We start from the raw sequence: 19472 nt of genomic DNA, 5'->3' as shown, positions 1-19472 counted from the left end.
TTCTCAAAAGGCTTACAAAATTTATGATCTTCACACTAAAAAGGTTTATACTTCACGTGATGTCACTTTCTATGAAACTGTATTTCCTTACAATTTATCCCACACAAATACCATGCCTAGTGTCTTACCTCTTCCTATACCAGAATTTGAGCCCTCTGATCATGCTACTGCTTCCGCACCTACACCACCCCTTAACCCCATTACAGAGACCACACCTCCTCCGTCTCCAATTACCACCCATTCCTCCCCAATATCACATACTTCTTCTCTCCCTCCTATTCCGTCCTCCTCTCCTCCATCTATACCAACACCGTCTGACTCTACTCCCCTTCCTCCTCGCCATCGAAAGCCACCAGGTTACCTTAGTGACTACCACTGCTACCAATCTCAAGTTGATCTTCCTTCCTCAACTCCGGTTCAACATGGCACCAGGTACCCTTTATCCCATTATTTATCTTATGACAAATTCTCTATTAAACATCAAAGTTTTCTTGCTTCTATTACTACCATTGTTGAGCCTAACACTTTTGATGAAGCCATTAAATATCCTGAATGGCGTAAAGCTATGCAAAGTGAACTTGCTGCCTTGGAAGCTAATCATACATGGACCCTCATGGCCTTGCCTGCTCATAAAAAAGCCATTGGCTGCAAGTGGGTCTATAAAATAAAACGGCATTCTAATGGCACTATTGAACGATGCAAAGCTCGCCTCGTTGCCAAGGGATATACGCAAATGGAAGGGATTGATTATCATGAAACTTTTTCTCCTGTTGCCAAGCTTACCACTGTTCGTGTTTTATTATCTTTGGCCGCTGCCAAGGGTTGGTGTCTTCAACAATTAGATGTCAACAATGCCTTTCTTCATGGTGATTTACATGAAGAGGTTTACATGCAGCTCCCTCCAGGTTCTCACGGCAAAGGGGGAAATATGGTGTGCCGTCTTAACAAATCACTTTATGGATTAAAGCAAGCTTCTCGGTGTTGGTTTGCAAAATTTTCCAAAGCATTACTTGATGCGGGATTTTCTCAATCTAAAGCAGATTACTCCCTTTTCTATCGTCACAAAGGTAAGTCCTCAATTTTCTTACTTGTATATGTCGATGATATTATTATTACAGGTACCGATACTGCTACTATATCAATTATCAAGAATTTGTTGCACCAACGTTTTCATTTAAAAGACCTTGGTGATTTAAAATACTTCCTTGGGATAGAAGTGTCTCGTTCTCCAAAAGGATTGTATTTGAGCCAACGGAAGTATGCACTTGACATTTTGAAAGACTCAGGTCTTATTGGTGCACGTCCTACTTTCTTCCCCATGGAACAAAATCTCAAGTTAAATAATGAAGATGGAGAACTATTACATAATCCAGAAACCTATAGAAGATTGGTGGGTCGCTTGATATATCTCACCATCACCAGGCCAGACATTGTTCATACAGTTCATATTTTGAGCCAATTCATGCAAAGCCCCCGTACAACTCATAAAGATGCTGCAGATCGATTATTACATTATTTGAAAGGGACTCCAGGCCAAGGGATTCTGTTATCATCTTCTAATAATTTTCAATTGAGAGCCTACTGTGATTCTAATTGGGCTAGCTGTCCAATGACAAGGAGGTCGACTACAGGTTACTTTGTACTTCTTGGAGAAAGTCCTATCTCATGGAAAACAAAGAAGCAAGATACTGTATCACGCTCATCAGCCGAAGCAGAATATAGAGCGATGGCTATGGCAACTTGTGAACTCCAATGGTTACGATATTTACTTTATGATCTTGGTCTGTCACACACCACACCAAGCTTACTTTATTGTGACAACCAAGCTGCTTTATACATAGCAGCTAATCCAGTATATCACGAGCGCACCAAGCATATTGAGATCGATTGTCATGTTGTTCGAGAGAAGATTCAAAATGGTTCTTTACGTACTGCCTATATTCCTTCAACGGAGCAACTCGCAGATGTCTTTACCAAGTCTTTAGGTAAAGATCAATTCCAACGACTCAAAAACAAGCTAGGTATTCTTGATCTCCATACTCCAGCTTGAGGGGGAATATTGAAGATATGGAAAGATTACAAAATATATTGTACATTATTTGTTACCTTGTATAGGAATAGTCAACTTCTCTGTTAAGGCTTGTACAAATTAGTGCCTTTAACTTAGGATTTAAATTACCTTCCTTAGGTAGTCTTATTGGCCATATATATTGGTCTTCTTCTGTATTGCAAAGATATAACAAATATACGAGATATTATTTTTACACTGGCAAACGACTTTGGTCCATCTTAATTGGGTGTTGGGTTCCATCATTGTAATCAAGCAACGTTGCTGCAAATTGATGAGGTCGAGGATTGTGGGTTGAATACCTCCATCTTTCATGGCTTGGACTCAGTAAAACTAAGCCATAGCAGATAAATCTGAAATTCAAGATTGGTCGAGAATGCGTTTATTATATTTATATGTCTATTTAGTTTTGCTAGTTCGATTTTTATTTTTGTATTGCTCGAGGAGAGGGTTGCTGTAGAGAATAGCCTCACGGTGGGGCTGGGTCCGGTAGGTGGGAAAGATAAAGGAGATATACGTTTCTTTTGTTTTTTATTTTTTTAAATGTTATTTTATATTATTATTTCTGAATTTTTAAATATTTTAAAAGATTTAAAAGCTAATTATGGTGGGTTGGGAATGCTCTTTGGAAGTCATTTTACAAATGGGTACATTTGTCTGTAAAATTTTAAAGATAAGGTTGGTAGGGTAATAGAACAAGAGTGTGAAAATAGTAGCACTCTTAATACAATATTCATAAGTTTTTTAAACCAATTTTTTTAAAAAAAAGGAACGAAAAACTACATAAAACCCGTTAAACTATGGGGTCATTTTCAAGTTCATACCAAATTTTAGAGACATTTACGAGTGCGTACTCAAACTCCCAGAAGCCATACAATTTGCCCCCTCCGTTAGCAAGATCGTCAGGAAATTAGTTATTTGCCTACGTAGCATCTAGCTGGACAATTCTTAAAGGGCATTTTTAGCATCTCAAGTTTACGAAAATCCTCAGACCTTAAGTTCGAAACATCCCCAAACCCCCTCATACCTTAAGCCCCAAATTGACAAAAATTGTTCCCTAGGTTCCAATTCGAAGAAGACGAAAACTACATGTCTGCAAATCTAAGATTCGAAGTGTGCTCGCCCATTTGTTGTTGCAGCAATCAATGTCGTCTGACAGCGTCATGGACTGATAACAACTCTCAGAGAAGAATTTAGGGCTGCATCGATTATGGAGTAAGAAGAGATTGTGCATTCTTTGAATGGTATGATCCACATGTATGCAAAAGGTCAAAGATTGTGATATGTAGGCTATTGAAACGATTACGCAAGGAGGAAGAGGAAACCAAAAATTGAAAATAAAGGTTAAAGCTGCCTTGAAAGCACAAAGATTTCTGCGAATAAATCTTCTAGGTTCATGGATTTTTTTTTATTGTGTTGTTGGGAATGCTAGTACTGGAATAGAGAGAGGATGGATCTTCCAAGAATGTGAAATTAGCACTTCAATTTTAGTGTCTACAATTTAGGAGACTTGGGTGATGTTTTTAGTGGCCATTTGTCGAACATTTTGGAAAATCAAAGTTCTTTATGTGTATGAAAGTAGTTTTGTGTAATCTCCCATGTCAATTTGTATGAAAGATGTTTATGTATGAAATGTTAGGCAATTTCCAAATGTATAGACTGTTTGCTTCAAGGCAATTTCCATTATATATTGAGTTCAAAATACATACATCCTTTTCCAGCATTTGCAATTCAAAATACAAAATGAACATAATTACTTAATCTGGAATACAACCATTCCCAAGTCGTGATAAAAATTATCAAAAGTTGACAAAACGGCCACATCACAAAACCAAAAGTTGTACTAGTTCAAAACACAATAGAAGGCATAAACTAAGAACTAAGAGCCTATGTTCTTTGTCTCTTGGATACTCTCAATCCAATTCTAGCAATATCAGCTGCATTGGCTGGGAAGCATTTAGTGCAGCCTTATTTGCAGCAGCAGCATCCTGTTTTTTTTCTTCCTCTTCTCTTTTCTCTTTTCTTCTTCCTTCCCAGACCCCTTTTTTTTTTTTTCCTCTCTCTCTCTCTCTCTCTCTCCCTCCCTCCCTCCCTTTCCCTCCCTCCCTGGCAGCAGTCGACGATGATGGGTCGGAGGAGATGGGTTTCTAGAGTTGGGTCTGAAGAAATTCCTAAAATACATTATTTTCTTTTGTTGTTTGGTCCAATCAGATCTTGGAGCTTCAGTTTTTTCAGTCTCAATTTTGTTGAAGTGAAAGGTTCATGCCTTGTTGGGTAATTTCAATGCCTAGGAGCAGGGACAACAGTCAAAGGAGAAGGAATAGAGCGTGAAAACGAGAAGGATAGAGCGTGTAATTTGTTGAAACAGATAAGGATAATATGGGAAATCTGAAAATTTCATTAAACTCCTCTGCTCCACTCCGCTTGCTTCTTCCCGCAGCAGTTTTTAGAAGCAGCCTCTCACTTGCTTTTAAAACCTGCTGTGGGTGACCCCCAATTTTGAGAAAAAGCTGCCTTAGAAAATCAAGGACCGGCTCTGATAGTGAAAATGGCCAATTACCCCCTAAACTTTTGTTCATATAAAAAAAATTAATTAATTAAAAATTAAAAATTAAAAAAACCATTCAACACATCTCTCTGTCATTTTGAGTGAGATTCCAATTGTTTGTCCTGTAATAGATTATGTACATTGTAGTGGATATATATAGAAGAATTAATCGATGAATCTTTAATTCATTGTCAGGATATCTCAGGTAAGAAAACGCGAATAATCAACACATATTAAACATCATAAATTGACAAAAAAGACTTGGAGCCATTCTTTCTGTCTTTTTTCAGTTTCAAACAAGCCTTCTTCCTAAAGCCAGTCAACAAGAAAATACATACGCCCCAATCCATAAGTCTTGGCAGCTAATAAACCTTGTGATAAAATAGTCAAAAACCTAATTTTCCTACTCAGATTACCTCCTACTTATTTAACGATTTTAATTATAGTCAAATACTAATTCCTACTGAAATTACCTTTGATAACAGACTTTATTGATTAACGAGATATTGAAAGAGACATATATGCTGATGTGGTTGCCCTATTATCTTCTTCTTCTCCTTTTTCTTTCATACATTTTTCACTTTGAATCTCTTCCCCCAGAATATCCTTCTTCGATCTAAAAATGGAATCATCTATTATCTGCTGGAATTCCTTATCGTTCAGTTCCTCCATAGCACTTGGATGCCTCCCTGTCGGCTCTTCGCTGCAACTCATCTTTGTGTTGTCATCAACAAGAGGCACTACGGCACTAATATCCTCAGACCATGCGATTTGTTTGTTCTGATCCTCCTCCTCCTCCTCTGGCGTTGTCTCTGGTTCCAGATATATATTCCACCAATACTCACTGTTGATGGCGGACTCTTCGTAGACATCGGGTGATCGCCCAATGGGGGACATAGAGTAGATGGCAACAATAAGCACGTTGCAGAGCAAGAAAGCGTACAAATGATGACTGCCGAAGAGTGCAATGAGTGCCCCGTAAAACTGGTGGGAGAGATTGGCGGCGGCCGGATACCAGGCGGAGGAGCACCAGAGGGCTAAGAAGAGAGGCGGGAATGCGAAGCACAGTGTGATCAGAATCTCCTTGTTGAAGTTTTGGTAGCTTCTCATGACAATGGCTTTCTCAGCTGCCATCACGTTATCAAAGGGTTGGTGTGAATGCATGCTTTGCAAATGACAAAGAAAATTAGGGTTCAGGGTTTAGTGTTTGAAGGTATTTTGAGAACGAACGCAATTGCAGCCTTGGGGAATTATTAAGCAAGGAATTAAAGACTGAGGAGATCATGGAAGATTTTTCGGGAAATAAGAGCGAGAAAGAGAGAATCTGTGTGGATTATGGTTATGGGGTTGGGGAATAAGTAGGCTTTATTGTATTGGATTTTGTGGAAATGTTGAAAGAGAAACTTGGACATTGAGACTGAATTGTTGCGTTTTTATAGAGCTATGAATAATTAGTGCATTTTTCTTCTGACAACGTTATGTTATGTGGTCTAATTATTGATAGCTAGATTCGGTCTTGTATAAAAAAACTTTATCCCAATAATGAGATGCATGCATGGTCAACAAGATATCAAAATTTTAAAGGACTAACAAGGTAATGCTTGATTATTAAGTATTACTTAAACACTTACAATTAATTGGTTGTGTTCGAGTAGGCCATATAATTAAGGAATCTATATGACGCGTGCGTCCCGATCAAGAAACAAGCAGGAATCGCATTTAGTGACTTTGGATACTTGGGGAATCATTTAGATTTTAGGGCTTAAATAAGATCAGATGATTTTTAAAATATAATTGAAGTTGTGTTTTTAAAATCCAATGCCACATCATATTATAGTACCTCATGTGAGTAGTTATTCAGAGTGACAATTACATTGTCACGTGTTATTATCAATCTATTCATATTGTAACATATATACATATATATATATATATATTAATACTATACCTTAGACTTAGGGATTTATGAAATATGAGCCTTGTCGTCGTCCACCCATATTATAATAATTATATTGATAACAACACGTGATGATGTAATGGTACCTTAGAATTACTCCTACCATACCCCTATATTAAAGTTGTCCACCCAACTACACTGGTGCAAGTGGTGCCACATGATATTGACAAAAATGAGTGTTCAACGATTTTTCCAATCAACACAAAAAAGAAGGATAAACTACCATTTTACCCTTTGAACTATGTCATAATTGTCAATTTGGCCCCAAATCTCAAACTTATAGCCTCTTAAAATATTAAATAATAGTTTTAAAAATTTTAAAAATTAGAAAAAGAGAAAATACAAAACCCCACTGCCATCAACCACCTCGAGAATAAGTCGACCTTGCCCATTCACAGCAACGATATCCACACTGGCTCCGGCGACGTGCGACCTCCTTTCTGTCTCTTCCTCCATTTCTATTTCTCTCCCATCACCTCATCTCTCCACCTCCCTCTTATTTCTCTTTTCCTCATGGCGTTGACTTGGATCTGGCTATTGGCGACGAATCCGAGTGGAGATTTTTCCATTTTGAAATTATTTTTTTCTTTTCCACGTGCGAAGCACATGACATTTTTTTTAATGAAAATTGGATGGCGTCTGAAATCTCACAATAAGGGAGAAATAGGCTATTTTTATATAGTTTGTATCTTTAATTTACCAAAATAAAAAGTAAAAAAGATTATTGGGTGAATTGAAAATTACAATGACATAGTTTGAGGGCAAAAGGCAATTTACCCAAAAAAAATTGCAATATATGTAGGGACAAATCCAGGAATCTTATCTCATAAGGTCATAATGTAAAAGTTCAAATTTTTTTTTAAGATTAAAAAAACATTGAAAATTTAACTATAGTATGTTCAGCAATATGGAGGAGCTGGGGCTTAAAGGTTTTTGGAGGGTGGAGATTGGGGATTTAGGGTTGAGGAGAAAAGAATGGGGGTTTTGGAGATGCTGAAGTCCAGTGGAGGGGTTTTGAAACTGTTTGAATTTCTTTTTTAAAAGATTGGACCAAAATGATGTTGTTTTGGCAAGGTCATTTGAAAAAAAAATTCGTTGGCCCAAAACGACATTGTTTTGGCTACCTCATAAAAAATAAATAACTGTTGGGCCAAAACAACGCAGTTTTGGCTAGCGTGTTTTAAAAAAAAAACGCTGAGCCAAAATGACGCCGTTTTGGCCAGCATGTTAAAAAAAAAAAAAAAAAACACGCTGGCCAGTTTCTTCTTCCACACACCAGCAATCCTCTCTTTCAGTCCATTCATGGAGTCACACAGTCAGGTAAAGGAGACTTCTAGCTTGTTTTCATGGAGTCCATAGGGTCGTTTGGCCCTATTGACCCCACTGTGGGTTAGTCCTTGTATATGGTTTCTCCCACTCAAAACATAACAAAAAAAATTTCATGTCTTATTATTCCTCTTAAACTCTTATTTTCTGGAGAAGTCATCATCAATCTCTCTCTTTTCTTTTTCCCACACTCAAAAAAAAAGAAAAAAAAGAAAAAATAATTGGTGGAGTTGTTCAAAACCGAATCAAGAGTGAAGTATATTGGAAAATATAATTTGGCTTTTTATCGAACTAATGAGGAGATCCATGATATTGGCAATGGATTCTTATTTTTGTACTGAACATACTAATATTTAACTTTCTCAAATTGAAACATGGAAACTTTTATGAATTTGATTTGTGATTGTCTTTAAATATGATTTGATTATGAATTTTAATTATAAACAATTATTTTATGGCATTAAGTCATGATAAATTATTTTTTAGTATTTTCGTATTAGATTATGTGATGGCTTGAGTTTAAGTTTCACACATGACCTTCAAAATCTTAGGACCGGTCCTACAACAAATATGTTAGAAATAGAAAATTGATTTTATAACAACCAAGAATAACTCCACTCAAATACTCTCGTTTTACCCCGTCGTGTCATATTAGTGTTCATGTCAAGTAATTGTAAACCCTATCCTACTAACTTCTGTCATTTTAAAGTAGTCGAAATTAATTTGAAAAGGCTCCTATGATGTAAACTAGTACTACTGCATTTGGCCACATAGCTAATGCAAAATGAAGTATTGAGATGGATTTGTAGCAATATTATGTTGGGTAACAATTTCGCACACTTTGAGAAAAGATTTTAAGAACTGCAAAACGAGAAAGAATAATGTAAGGGAGGACTACTGCGGTACGGGCCAAGAACACTCCGACTGGAGCCTTATCACGGAATATTCTCCAGAAACTGGGGAAAATAAACAAAAAAAATGAAGAAAAACACCTTGAAACAAACCTACAATTCCTCCATTACTTTAATAGTTTACATAAATCCTAATTATTATGATGCAATTAATAATATACACAGATAACATATGTCCTTGGCATTCAATCAAACCCACACAACACAATTCCTCCACTCCATCACTTTACTAATTCACAACAGATACCAGAAACTAGAACCATTGTCCATCTCCTTTCTCTTGAAATATGCTTGTGATGGCCATGATAACTAAAGCATGATATTCGGTAAGGAGGTGGTTCCTCATTTTCTTTTTAGAGCAAAAGTAGAATTCACCACCAGCAATATGAAAAAGACTGCAGCGACAAACGAAGCCACAAGAGCCCCACTAAGCGCCTGGCAAAAGTCATTATATTGCATGCAAATAGCAAGCCAGTTGGAGTTCAAGTTCCCATTATGAGCCAAGTATACAATTGCTGAAGAAGCGCCAGCTGCAGACACAACTAGAGCAACCATAACCTGCAAAGCATTTAACAACAATTTTTGGTATCCATTTTTTTACCTCTTTCTCAAGACCAAGCAAGCAATGTTTTCAACAAGCAAGAGAAAAACCCTAAACAATAGTATTTATATATGTAATTTGTTAGTCAAATGGCTTTATATTAGCTTACTGTGTCAAGGAAAACAAGTAGTAGCCTTGGCCCTATTGCATGAGGTCGAACGATGCAGACTATCGAGAAGGGCAAGGAGAAGGCTATGTATCCAACAGCCACTGCATTTGCAGCCACAAAAAACCTGCATATTTATTAATGAAACCATCACTGCTCTTAAATTAATTAAACCCACATAATATTTGTTAATCAGAAGTTTGCATACGTGAAAGTTGGAAGATCATTGTACTGAGCATGGAACTGGAAGAACTGTGTGAAGAAGGGAAGAATCTGTTCGGTATTCCCTGCAATGTAAGCAGCAGCAAGAGCAGCTGAACCTGCGCCGAGCCTCAGCACGATGTCTATAATTGCCAGACCTTTCTTTCCTCTGATATTCCGGATTTTGGTAGCTTTTGTGGTAACTACAACAGGCGGAGGAGGTGGAGGAGGATCACCTTCAACAGCCTTTCCTTTGGCATCATAATTGGCCTTGGCATCACTACTAATTGCCACCTCATCACTCTTTTTTGATTCCATATTAGAATGTAGAATGTGAGAGGTTTCTGTGATCAGGTTATTGAGAGGGCTTGGGATAGAATGAATTTGTGCAAAGGGATGCTGGGATATACGAGTTTTATATAGGGATATGATATGAGAGGAGAGATTTATAGTTAATGGGTTAGTTAATTTTGCTCTTTGTTTTAATGTATACATCATAAAACGCATGTATAGAGGAACAGGAGTTGTTGCCAAAAGCTCACTTGCTCCACCTATGCAACATCATGGGCAAATGTGAATGGAAGTGCAAGTGTTATGTAAGAGATGGTGTTTAATTATGTACAACCTATGCATTAAGTTTATGTATGACCTTGATATGAGTATAATCTGCACTTAATTAGTATATAATAATTGGTTTGGGTGATGGATCAGATTAGTGGTGGGATTTAGTCAGCAATGAGATCACGAAATAATTTACACATAACGTAATTATAAGCTTGATGCTAAGATTTCCTTGAGTTAATTTAGTTCACATGGTATATATTCAGAAACACTAGAGGAGCTGTATGACCATGCTAGGTCTTTGAAAAAAGCACATCCACCAAGCTAAGTAGACCAAACACTAGTAAATAGTAGGCGGTTTCTTTCTGTAGTTTTCGAATTTTCAGTTCTTTTACTCCTTCCCTTACTAAATTTTCTCTAATTTTCAATTCTTATATTACTTTCCCAATAAACAAAAAGAAAATTTGAGGATTTGTTTTGACAATTTTCAAATGTTGCTGGTTGTATAATTGTAGTACATTTAAGAACTGAGTGCACCTCGCTAACGGGTTTAGCCAAATGGAAAATAGTTTTGACTTGCAGAGCAGTTATCTTAAAATCGAACTCTTATGACATCTTGGTAGTATGTGTGTGAGAAACACTCCCCCTCCTTGTAGTTTAGAGTATCGCTTGTATTCAAATAAGAACTAGGCGGACCTCTATTGTGAATACTTGACTGTACTCTATAGAATTACCCAAAATATTTTTATTGGTACTACTTTAAGTTTCAAATTTCACAATTGTAGGACTCTGGTCCTCGAGGGCTCTGTTCTTTCTCCTCCCTTTAACTCCAATTACTAGTGAACTTTAAGTCCAACGTTAAGGTTCAAGTACAAACTGGCCCTTGAAGGACGATTTGATAAAATTCTGATAAACCAAAGTCAAAAAACATTAAAACAAGTTCTAGTTAGTCAAATTAATTAAGTTAATCCACTAACTACTCATACTTGGGTGTTATGTTGCTCGATCCAAGCTTGCCTTGTCCACCAAACAATGCTAAAGTCTTCGAACACAACTCCAGACAAACACAATTCTGATCATACTAATTTCAAATCAATTAGGAAACGAAATGTAAGATAAAAGAGAAGAGATTAACGTAACATCTTTTTGGGAAATTTTATGTTGCTACCCGTCAATATTAACCATTAATAATCTGGGACCTTATTTCAAGGTATGGTAACGATCTCATAATAATCTACTACAGAATTGCCCTAAGTAATTGGAAATATATATAAAAAAAATCTATTAAACCACTTTAAATTACAAATGAATTGTTTTCAGAATAAAGACCAACCCAACCTTAAAAAAATAAAAGCTCGCCCCTCAAATTTACAAGCCGCACAATTATAGATAGCCTTTATTCTACACATCTCAAGACCCCAAAAAGGGGAAAAATCAAAATATACGAGCTACCACAGCCTTTAGCTGTCATTCCTATACGTGCTATCAGGAAAACCTAATTTGTAATGGGTGTACCTTTTAACATAAGATTTGAATGTGTTTACAAGAAGCAATGATTATCAATTCACTTCCTACGGCCGCAATCTCCATCCACGCTCAGCAAGTGCTTTATGCACTCGACTCGCTGCTTCTGCAGTGTCATTAAGTGGAGGGTAACTCCAGCTCTCTGAAATCTGTCAAAATTTGAATAAAGCAACGAGATAATAAGACAGAAAAAAGAAGTATGATTCAGACCAATATAAATCTTCATTCTGTAAAGATGGCGATCAAAAGAAAGTAAGAATATGGTTAGAATAAGGGTAAGTAAAAGAATGAGTATTAAAGCAAATTCCAAACATGAATATTTAACTTATCATTATAAACAAACTAAAATGTACACATTTGTGATGCCACCAAGAAAACTAGAAGAGTAAGAACCTTTAACACTATAATGGCCCATAAACCTCATGAAACTATTAAAGAATCAAACAGAACCCATCCAAAGGGAGAAAAAAACACATTTATGAACAAATAGTTACCTACAATTGAATACAAAGTAACATTTAATTAGAAGAAAACATCTGAATTTTCATGCATATAAATATGGATTCATCAAGAAATGTTAGTTAAAAAAATCATCGGCAGAAGTTCTAGGTGAGCAAGGGCCAATTAAAAGGGTCAAAACTGGGATCTGAAGGGATATCAACATAACCTCTCCCCCTTGTTTTTCTGTCTCTTTTATTTCCCAACACTGTCTGTCAGTTTGTCTATCAGAGTGGACAGAAAATGATGAAAAGAACAATTCAATCCTAAAAAGGGCATCCTTCTACAATCAGATGACCCTTGTATAGGAAGAGTAAAAGAAACAGATTAATTTTTACTTACATTCTCAGAACCTGTAAATGGTCGAACTACTCCTCTCTCTTTGAGTGATTTATGGAACTCTGAGAACTTCCATGTACAACGCTCAGCTCCCATAATATAGGCAGGCTTCCTGAAAATATGGACAGATAGAATTAATCTACTTAAATACAAAATAATGTTAAAGAAAATATGCCCTAAATCGTCAATTACAGATGTAACTTCCTTAATCTTACCCAGTGCTGCAAACCTCACTTATCATACTCACAGAATCTGCAGTGACAACAAAAGCATCGGCCCAGGCTAGATGGCCCATGTGTGGGTTTGGCTCTGGCAATCATATCAGTACAACATAAAAACCCTAAATCATTTCAACGATAAATTTGACCTGAAAAAAAAAAATAAAAATTCACATGATACCTTGACCATCCCAGATGTAAACTTTTGGGTTGTCTCCAAGCTCTTTTGTTATGACATTAGATACCTGTGGACAAGCAAAAGGGAAACAATGAGTGCCAGCCATAGTAATACAAAATTTTCTAAGAAAATGTTTTCTGTAGCAATACTTTTTCAGGCGTCCTATTAGAGAAACATATTCTGATGCTTCCACAGCTTGCAAGAACACTATGCAGATTGGTTGTCAATTGCTTTGCAAGGTCAGCACCATAACGACAATTTCCTATTAAAGAGGGAAAAAAAACAAAATAAATCCTTAACTAGAATAAATGGACCATTCCAAACAACAATAACAAAGTAGGATGAGAAAAATTATTCCAAACATTCTAGAACACTAAGAAAATGAATGATCTAATATTCCTCAAACAAATGAGGTCTGTATTGACTCTTAATCACATACGTGCAATGGAAATCTCTGTAACATAAAACATAAACATCCTAAGCTTTCCTAAATGTCCTTTAACAGGTCATAATGATTTAACTTGAGATTCAAACAAATTCCAGAAAAAGGAGAGCTATAAAATAATTCTTGCATTATCCTTCGAAGTACAAATCTGGAGTGAGCCGGTGAAAATAAAATGAAAGGAAAAAAGTATGCCACACAACGTAAGTCAAGGAATGCATTTTGCTAAATAAGTCGCAACCTCTGCTAACTGAAACAATTTCTTTCTGGGAGTACAGCCACTCACTAACGCATCAATTAGTACACAAATATGTTTTATTAGGGACTTGTAAACTCTATGTGTCTATTGGCTTATAAACTACTATATCTTATCAAATTAGTTGATGAATGAAAAGGCAAAAAGAAATTAACACGTATTTAAAAAGAAGTTCTAAGAAAATTGTACCACATGTGAAGTGATACTATACTGTGTAATGTAGAAAGTGAAACATCGCCCAAGTAGTGCAGACCACTTTTTTTCCCTTCACTATTCTGTTGCCCAACTAATATTGTTATTTGGTCTTTGGTATCCAGTGGATATTGCCTGGTTTGTTGGCCTTGCTGTGGGGTGTTGGCAAGGCTGCTCTTGTAACAAAATTGGGGCATTTATTTTGCAATCTACTCCAGATAGTATTCCCTTTGGAAGGAGAGGACTAGATGGAGTTTTTAGGACAACAAAGATCTTGTTGTACAGTTAAAGAAAGAAGTTTTGCCTTCTCTGACTGGTCCAATACTAGAAATATGGGTAGCAGGGGTACTTATATAAAGTTCATGGATTCACTACACTTGTGACATATACTCTGTGTATCCTGGGCTCTTTTTCTGGTATTTTCTCATTAGTACAAGCGAAAAAAAAAAAAAATTAGAAGAGAGAAGAAAAACATCACAGCCAAACGCTAATTTTTTTAATAGCATTCCAAAGAGTTTAATCTAACCTAACATGAAGGAGGTATTTAGATTCAAAAACAGCATGATAGCAATCATCATGTAGTGGGCCAAATAATTAAATGCCAATCCTGTAAAACATCAAGCAAGAAAGATTCAGTGTATAACAAAAGGTTACCTGTAGGGCCACCAATGTTCACCACAAGTATGGGCTTCGGAAGAGTTGCAAACTCATCACGCCATGCACTAGCTGCGTTTCGAAGTGCAGTAGCATCAATTTGATGTAAAGCTCCAGTAGTGAGGACCTGATTTTATAAGTTTTTAGTTATCATAGCTTTTGGGAGGAGGGGGCAGGGGAAGGGAATTATAATAGCATAAAGCTTCAAAGTGCAGGGAGCAGTTGGTATTTAAGTAAGGTTAAAGCTTCTCAAATTTGCAGTGCAAATAATTAGGTCTTCATACATACCACATGCCTGTCAGGAGGTTCACGAGGAGTTAACCACCTATGAATAAATTGAGGAACCTGCTTTTGTGCTTCACGAGTCAAAGGATAATAATCGTGTTTAGGGGTAATCACCAAGTCAAACCTATTTAGATGCAACCTGGGATGTTGTATCTGCGAATGGAAAAAGGCGGGTCAATCAAATACTTAAAACACATTTTGTGGTATTCCAATGACAAGGCAACAAATGACCGCAGCCACAAAAGAGATCTCCATAGTTAAGATGCTGAAACTTATGAACCTAGTCACAGAGTAAAAGTCATTTGGCAAGCCAGCAAATGATTCCATAACTGTATCCAATAGGCTCCCACTCCAAAGATCTCTCTAACCTTAGCACTTAATGAAGATAAAATTATGTACTTTAAACAATAAAACCATATAAACCGCTATGTAGGCTTCCCAAACATGATAGTTTCAAACTCCCTAAGTCCTCATTGCCAAACAGATGAGTAAAACCATAATAAACTAATAAAAATTGATGATGGAAGAGGAAAAGCATTCCAAGTGAAAGAGAAACTACCTCGGATTAGCATAGAGGCATTGTCTTAAATAAAAAAGGATGGCACAATGTTAGAGTGGATATTTTATGCTAGGCTGGAGGTATTATTGTAATCTCCTATTTTTGTAGAATAACCTTATCATATAAATTCATTATTTAGGTGACAGGGCTGTTAATCATCAGACCCAAAACCTTTTTTTCTTAAATTTCTCTCTCATACTTCCCCTTTCACTCTAATATCTAGTTGAATATCATGATATGATTTTTTTCTAATGATGGGAGCTGTCTTGAAGTAGCTTTTGGATAGATTTTTAGCCAACAAGTCAAGATTTGGTGTTGATTTTGGTTATACGGCTTCTCCCTGACTGAGAATGCAAGTTTTTGTTGTTGTTGCTCTATGTTTGCTTTCCTCCTAGTGGAGCATATATACTGCTGTTTCTGTTCTTGTGGAGCATGGTAAAGCCGAGAAAACTATGGGAAAGGGAAAAGGAAATGTCCAAATGGAATATAATGGACCAATAACAAGGCTGTTATGTGTTAAAAAAGAAGAACAACATTTACTCTATTCCAATCAAAATTTACCACAAAATAAAACTGTACGGAGTAAAAATAAAAACTATCTCAAGTTGACCTAAACTCAAGCAAAACATGTAGGAAATTATTAATGTTAAAGGATATTGTGAACATACAGCATCACAATAAATGTAAACATTGACATATTCATTTATCGTTATCTCCGCATCTACAACTAAACCATGTCATATAATATAGGTTCATAGTTCAAAGTAATTTCAGAACAGAATATATAGTTAACTGCAAACTGATAAAGCCAGGTCCCATTGACAAACCTGAACAACAAAAACGGTATCCGATGCTAGTCGTTTAATAGAACTTGCAACAGAAATGGTATCCCTGCCTGAAGCTACCACCAATATAGGTCCATCCCTAAATAATAAATAAAAGAAGAAGAAAAGAATAAGTACCAAATATGAAACAGGGATCAAGTTAAGCACCAGATTCTAAATTTTAAGAAGCAAAACCCATTCTGGTTATTGAGCATGTTTGTTTCCTGAATACACTCTTTGGATACCCAGAAATCACCCAAACCTGCTTCACAGACTCAGTTCGAAACTGGGGCTCCCTACCAAATCCTACATTCTTTGGGAGGGAGGAAACTCAAGCAAATAGCTAGATAGGTGCCTTATGGAATCGAATCTCAGACCACGTCGGAGGAAACCACAGGCCTAACCACTCAACTAACCCATGTTTCTTTACCGGATACACAATTTAGGAAAGCAATCAAAGAAAGCACTTCTTATATCTGTAAAAATACAAGAAAAATGAAATTTACTTTTCAAAAGTCTGACGAGCCATTGTCACAATCTGCTGGACATCAGCTTCTAAAACACATTTCAAGCCCGCACTTCCACCATTTTCTGTAGGTAAAGGCAAAGTTTTCCGCCCTCGATATATCAATAAAACACAGATCTGCCTTATGATGTAATCTAACTTCTTGTGAAGAGAAACCGGGAGCCAGTGAAGCCATTCATTCATTCCCCCTTTTGGCCTTGTAACCCGCTGCATGGCATTGTCAATTTAAAAGATAAACAACATCAAAAGGTACACATGTAAGTAAAACTGCAGCTGAAAGGCTAGTAAAACACTGATGTTAAGACCATATCCCCAGAAAATGATTGGTTATAATACAGTAGTGCTCAAATCACATGATTTATATAAAGCATGATTTTACGATGTTGTTGCTTAATGTAATTAGGGCAGAATCCCGTACATAATATAAAAACCAGAAGAAAAAAAAGTAAAAAAAAAACTGAATCATGATAGTTCAGCCATTTACATCACAAAGGGATATATAGTTAACATGTATGCGTGAGTTTAAAAATTAAACTATAAAAAACTTATAAGGAAACGAACCCTCAAACACATATTGGAAGCAATAATTTCTTTACTGCAAGCAAAGGACTGTAACAAGCAATAACAAGTAAAACACTAATGTTAAATGTCTAAAATTTAGCACTATGGTGATATTTTGCTAGAGTTATCAAAGCATGATACTTCAGTGCTAAGTTGCTAACACCCTCATACTCATGTCATGTACATTAAGGCACTAGAAATCACATATTTAGGTTTATAAGTGATATGATTTCTATATAGAAATTATAAAGGTAACTTTGCTATGAAGCCAACCATTCTTTTCTTTGTTTATATGCTCTTGAACTTAAAACTGAAGCCGCTTAAAGAAAATTCAGTTAATAGGTAGTTTAATCTTCACAATTATAATCATAGTTTGAAGAAAACAAAAGGATTAAACCCGTTATTAAGTGAAATCAAGTAATTAACTTACATATAACACATGCTTATCAGCGAGGCCGAGAGCACGAACCAAGCCGATGCTCTGGTTCTCGGAACCCGGGAAGCCGTTGCCAATCACAACGGCGCGCCTAACGACGCCGTATACGCCACCTTCGAAGATTTCCGGCGTGCCCAGTTTGGGACTGGGCGGCTCCGGAAGTTGTATGGGCCTCATGGAACTTGAGATTTTGGATCCTCAATTCGAAACTTGATGCCAAGGGGCGAGCAGAGTTAAGGGTTAGAGGAAAGAATCGGTGAGAACCGCGAAGGATGGTGGAATAGAGACGGTAGTTAATTTTACTCGACTGGCCTGCCTCTGTCTACTCTTTGGTTGCCCAGAAAGTCACCCAGCAGAACAAGGCAATTCTGTGATGCCTTTCTTCTTTTGGTTGGGCCTTATGGGGTGTCTAGAGCCCAACTCAGGATCCATATCATCATCCATATACAATTCTCTACAATTATATGTCGTCTAGAGTTTTCCTATTCAAACTGTGCAAATCTTTTAGGTTGACCCAACAAGTAAATATCAATTTCACCCTACCAAAACCCTGCAATTAAATTTTTGGGAGGTTTGGTTTAAACTCAATTCAATGCCTAAAAAATAAGATATAATTTACAATAATATAATTGAAAAATCTTAGAATTACACACATTGTCAATCCTTCTAAGTCAATCACACTATGCCCAAGGACGGAACTAGAATTTTATATTTCGGGAGGCCAAAACATCAACACAAAGTTTAGTTATATGTTTTTATTGGCCTATTGAGTAAACTATTACCAACAAGTGTACTAAATTGAAATGAGTGATTTTCTTTCATAAATGTAGTATGATTTTACTACTATATTCATATTGGAATACAATTTTAACAAGTAATGATTTGTAGTGAGGGGTCCATAGGCTTAAGCATAGCAATTTTTCTTTACGTTTGTTACAACACCCAATATATATATATATATATATATACATTCAGAGGAGTTAAATAAAAGTTTTTTAAAAAGGGGTTAAGTAAATTGTGGGGCCAAGGCCATCCTTGGCCTTAACACAACTTTATCTCTGATTATGCCACATGTTTAGGGATGTCAATTTTTTCTGTGGATAAAGGTCTTGGTGGGGATTCGACCCTAATGGGTTGGGTATGAAGGACAAAAAATGGGTATGAGGAATTTTTTGGGTATGGTGTTCGGGGAGTGGTGGGGATGGTATTTTAATCCCCAACCTGAACTCTCTCCATTCAGAATATATATATGCTATTAAAGTGATTGTACCAACTAAGTTTTATATTTTCCATTATTATATTATATATTTATATAATTCATACAAATCTTAAGCCACACTACTTTATTTATTTAGTTAACTTCTAGTTCATATATAAACATTCTTATATTGTCTTATAAGTATATATTATATATATTCATTATCTTGCTCTAATACTTTTTCTTTTTAAACAAAGTGGTTATATATTGATTTTTTCTTCTGTAATAGGGCTGGTCGGGGAACCCATTCCCTAATGAATGTAGGGATGGAGAATCCCCGATATGAATATTGCGGGTATGAATGCGGGGATGAGGGAAAAAGGCTTAACGGGAATGGGGATGGAAATGACATACCCACCATCAATTCGACCCATTGCCATCCCTACACATGTTCACCTCTGCCCATGCCGACTGCTGCCCACTTGTTGCCGATCACCACTAGC

At 36.4% G+C, this 19472-nt stretch overlaps 2 protein-coding genes across 2 annotated transcripts; both read right to left on the bottom strand.

Annotated features, from left to right (window-relative positions):
* Nucleotides 1-9152: 9152 nt before the first annotated feature.
* LOC117632727 (casparian strip membrane protein 2-like) lies at nucleotides 9153-10036 on the bottom strand. The gene is made up of 3 exons (XM_034366285.1): nucleotides 9726-10036; nucleotides 9521-9644; nucleotides 9153-9368 (listed from the first exon to the last, which is right to left on the bottom strand). The coding sequence occupies exons 1-3, from the start codon at nucleotides 10034-10036 to the stop codon at nucleotides 9153-9155; spliced, it is 651 nt and encodes a 216-aa protein (XP_034222176.1).
* Nucleotides 10037-11537: 1501 nt separating this feature from the next.
* On the bottom strand, nucleotides 11538-18144 carry LOC117632937 (mitochondrial fission protein ELM1). Its single transcript, XM_034366578.1, has 10 exons — nucleotides 17766-18144; nucleotides 16755-16981; nucleotides 16252-16348; nucleotides 14869-15018; nucleotides 14581-14707; nucleotides 13186-13298; nucleotides 13040-13103; nucleotides 12856-12949; nucleotides 12644-12752; nucleotides 11538-11952 (listed from the first exon to the last, which is right to left on the bottom strand). The coding sequence occupies exons 1-10, from the start codon at nucleotides 17946-17948 to the stop codon at nucleotides 11851-11853; spliced, it is 1266 nt and encodes a 421-aa protein (XP_034222469.1). The 5' UTR covers nucleotides 17949-18144; the 3' UTR covers nucleotides 11538-11850.
* Nucleotides 18145-19472: the final 1328 nt, after the last annotated feature.

This window comes from Prunus dulcis, chromosome 6 (genome assembly GCF_902201215.1).
Source record: "Prunus dulcis chromosome 6, ALMONDv2, whole genome shotgun sequence".
NCBI lineage: Eukaryota > Viridiplantae > Streptophyta > Magnoliopsida > Rosales > Rosaceae > Prunus > Prunus dulcis.
The sequence above is the reverse complement of the archived record's forward strand: the minus strand, read 5'-3'. Positions and strand labels throughout refer to the sequence as shown.

Bases quoted from the DNA above. Each gene is read 5' to 3' on its own strand.
- LOC117632937 (XM_034366578.1), bottom strand. From the start codon at position 17,948: ATGAGGCCCATACAACTTCCGGAGCCGCCCAGTCCCAAACTGGGCACG. The intron at 15,019-16,251 runs GTTTGTCAATGG...TTCCATTCGCAG, and splicing joins ATACCGTTTTTGTTGTTCAG to ATACAACATCCCAGGTTGCA. The intron at 12,950-13,039 runs GTATCATGTGAA...TATGATTGCCAG, and splicing joins TTACATCTGGGATGGTCAAG to AGCCAAACCCACACATGGGC.
- LOC117632727 (XM_034366285.1), bottom strand. From the start codon at position 10,036: ATGGAATCAAAAAAGAGTGATGAGGTGGCAATTAGTAGTGATGCCAAG. The intron at 9,645-9,725 runs GTATGCAAACTT...ATAAATATGCAG, and splicing joins AATGATCTTCCAACTTTCAC to GTTTTTTGTGGCTGCAAATG. The intron at 9,369-9,520 runs GTAAGCTAATAT...AATGCTTTGCAG, and splicing joins TACTTGTTTTCCTTGACACA to GTTATGGTTGCTCTAGTTGT.